The following is a 1,242-nucleotide window of genomic DNA, read 5'->3' as shown; positions in this document are numbered from 1 at the left end:
GGAAGCTCATGATATCTGCCAAGTGGTGGGAAATAGCCTCCAGGTTCACCCGCCAGACGTGGCGACCCTCCACCTCCACCAGGTTGGTGAGGAGGAACTGCCTCAGCTGCGGGAGCTGCCACAGAAGGGGATTGTACACGCTGCAGTCAGAGCCACAAGCCCACCCAGCACCCTCCGTTCTCCCCTCCACCCCCTTCTGCCTGTCTCCCATGCTGTCCTGTTCCTGTGGCCCCTGCAGCCCTGGTGAGATGTCCTCCAGCTGCCTATGCCAGCGGTGAGTGAGCAGAGCTGGAGTCTCACGGCCCTCAAGCCCCGTGCTCCAGTCCCAGGCACAGGTCTGGGAGCACAAACCCCATCCAAGGAATCACAGAATCGTTTTGGTTGGAAACGACCTTTCAGATCGTCCAGTCCAACCATGAACCCAACACTGCCATGTCCACCACTAACCCATGTCCCTGAGCACCACATCTACCCGGCTTTTAAATACCTCCAGGGATGGGGACTCCACCACTGCCCTGGGCAACCCCTTCCAATGCCTCAGAACCCTTTTGGTGAAGACATTTTTTCTCATATCCAACCTAAACCTCCCCTGACACAACTTGAGGCCATTTCCTCTTGTCCTGTCACTTGTTCCTTGGTTGGACAGACCCACCCCCACCTCTCTCCACCCTCCTTTCAGGCAGCTGTAGAGAGTGGGGTTCCTACCTGGACCACTGGTCGTAGCTGCTCGTCAGCCAGCTGGCGGGCTGCAGAGCGGGACAGACCATCGGGGATCTTCACCGACTTCATGGCAGAGATGTAGGCAGAGAACTCGGACACGGGTGCAGTTGAGACAGGACTGATGTCTACGGAGATGAGGCGCTCCACCAGGTCTGGCTGGGGACACAAGCAGGGCAGATGGATGCCAGCTGAGATCCCTCCAGTGGGACTGGGGACAGGGCTCTGCTCCCAGTCACAATTTTCTGGAGGCTTTTAGCTCCTGCCTCAGCAGAGCGCTCCACGTGCCCTCCCTCGGCACGCGAGGTCTCCACGCTCCCCTGCAGTCAGCGCTGGAGGGACGTGGGCGTGGGTTGGAGGACACAGACCTGCTTACAGCTGAGCAGGGCAGCACCGTGATGGAGAAAAGCCACCCCCGTGGGGCTGGGGCACAGCTGGCACCGGTGAACAGCCCCCACAGGTGCCACCCTCCTTCCTACACCCCCCTGCTCCCCCAGCCCAGCCCTCCATCCTGCTCCCCAGCAG

General features: G+C 60.4%; 1 protein-coding gene across 1 annotated transcript in view; it reads right to left on the bottom strand.

Moving 5' to 3' along the window:
- Window positions 1–876, bottom strand: part of ABHD11 (abhydrolase domain containing 11) — a gene marked incomplete at its 5' end in the record, with an annotated part of 1,402 nt that extends 526 nt beyond the window's left edge. Inside the window, 2 exons of the mRNA XM_029084389.1 lie at window positions 1–115; window positions 706–876. The exon at window positions 1–115 is cut by the window's left edge and continues 85 nt beyond it. Coding sequence (XP_028940222.1) covers window positions 1–115; window positions 706–876 — 286 coding nt within the window. The remainder of the gene's footprint in view (window positions 116–705) is intronic.
- Window positions 877–1,242: the final 366 nt, after the last annotated feature.

Source organism: Antrostomus carolinensis, unplaced genomic scaffold (genome assembly GCF_000700745.2).
Source record: "Antrostomus carolinensis isolate BGI_N321 unplaced genomic scaffold, ASM70074v2 scaffold26843, whole genome shotgun sequence".
Classification (NCBI taxonomy): Eukaryota; Metazoa; Chordata; class Aves; order Caprimulgiformes; family Caprimulgidae; genus Antrostomus; species Antrostomus carolinensis.
Note: the sequence above shows the minus strand (reverse complement) of the source record. Positions and strands in the feature narration are given on the sequence as shown.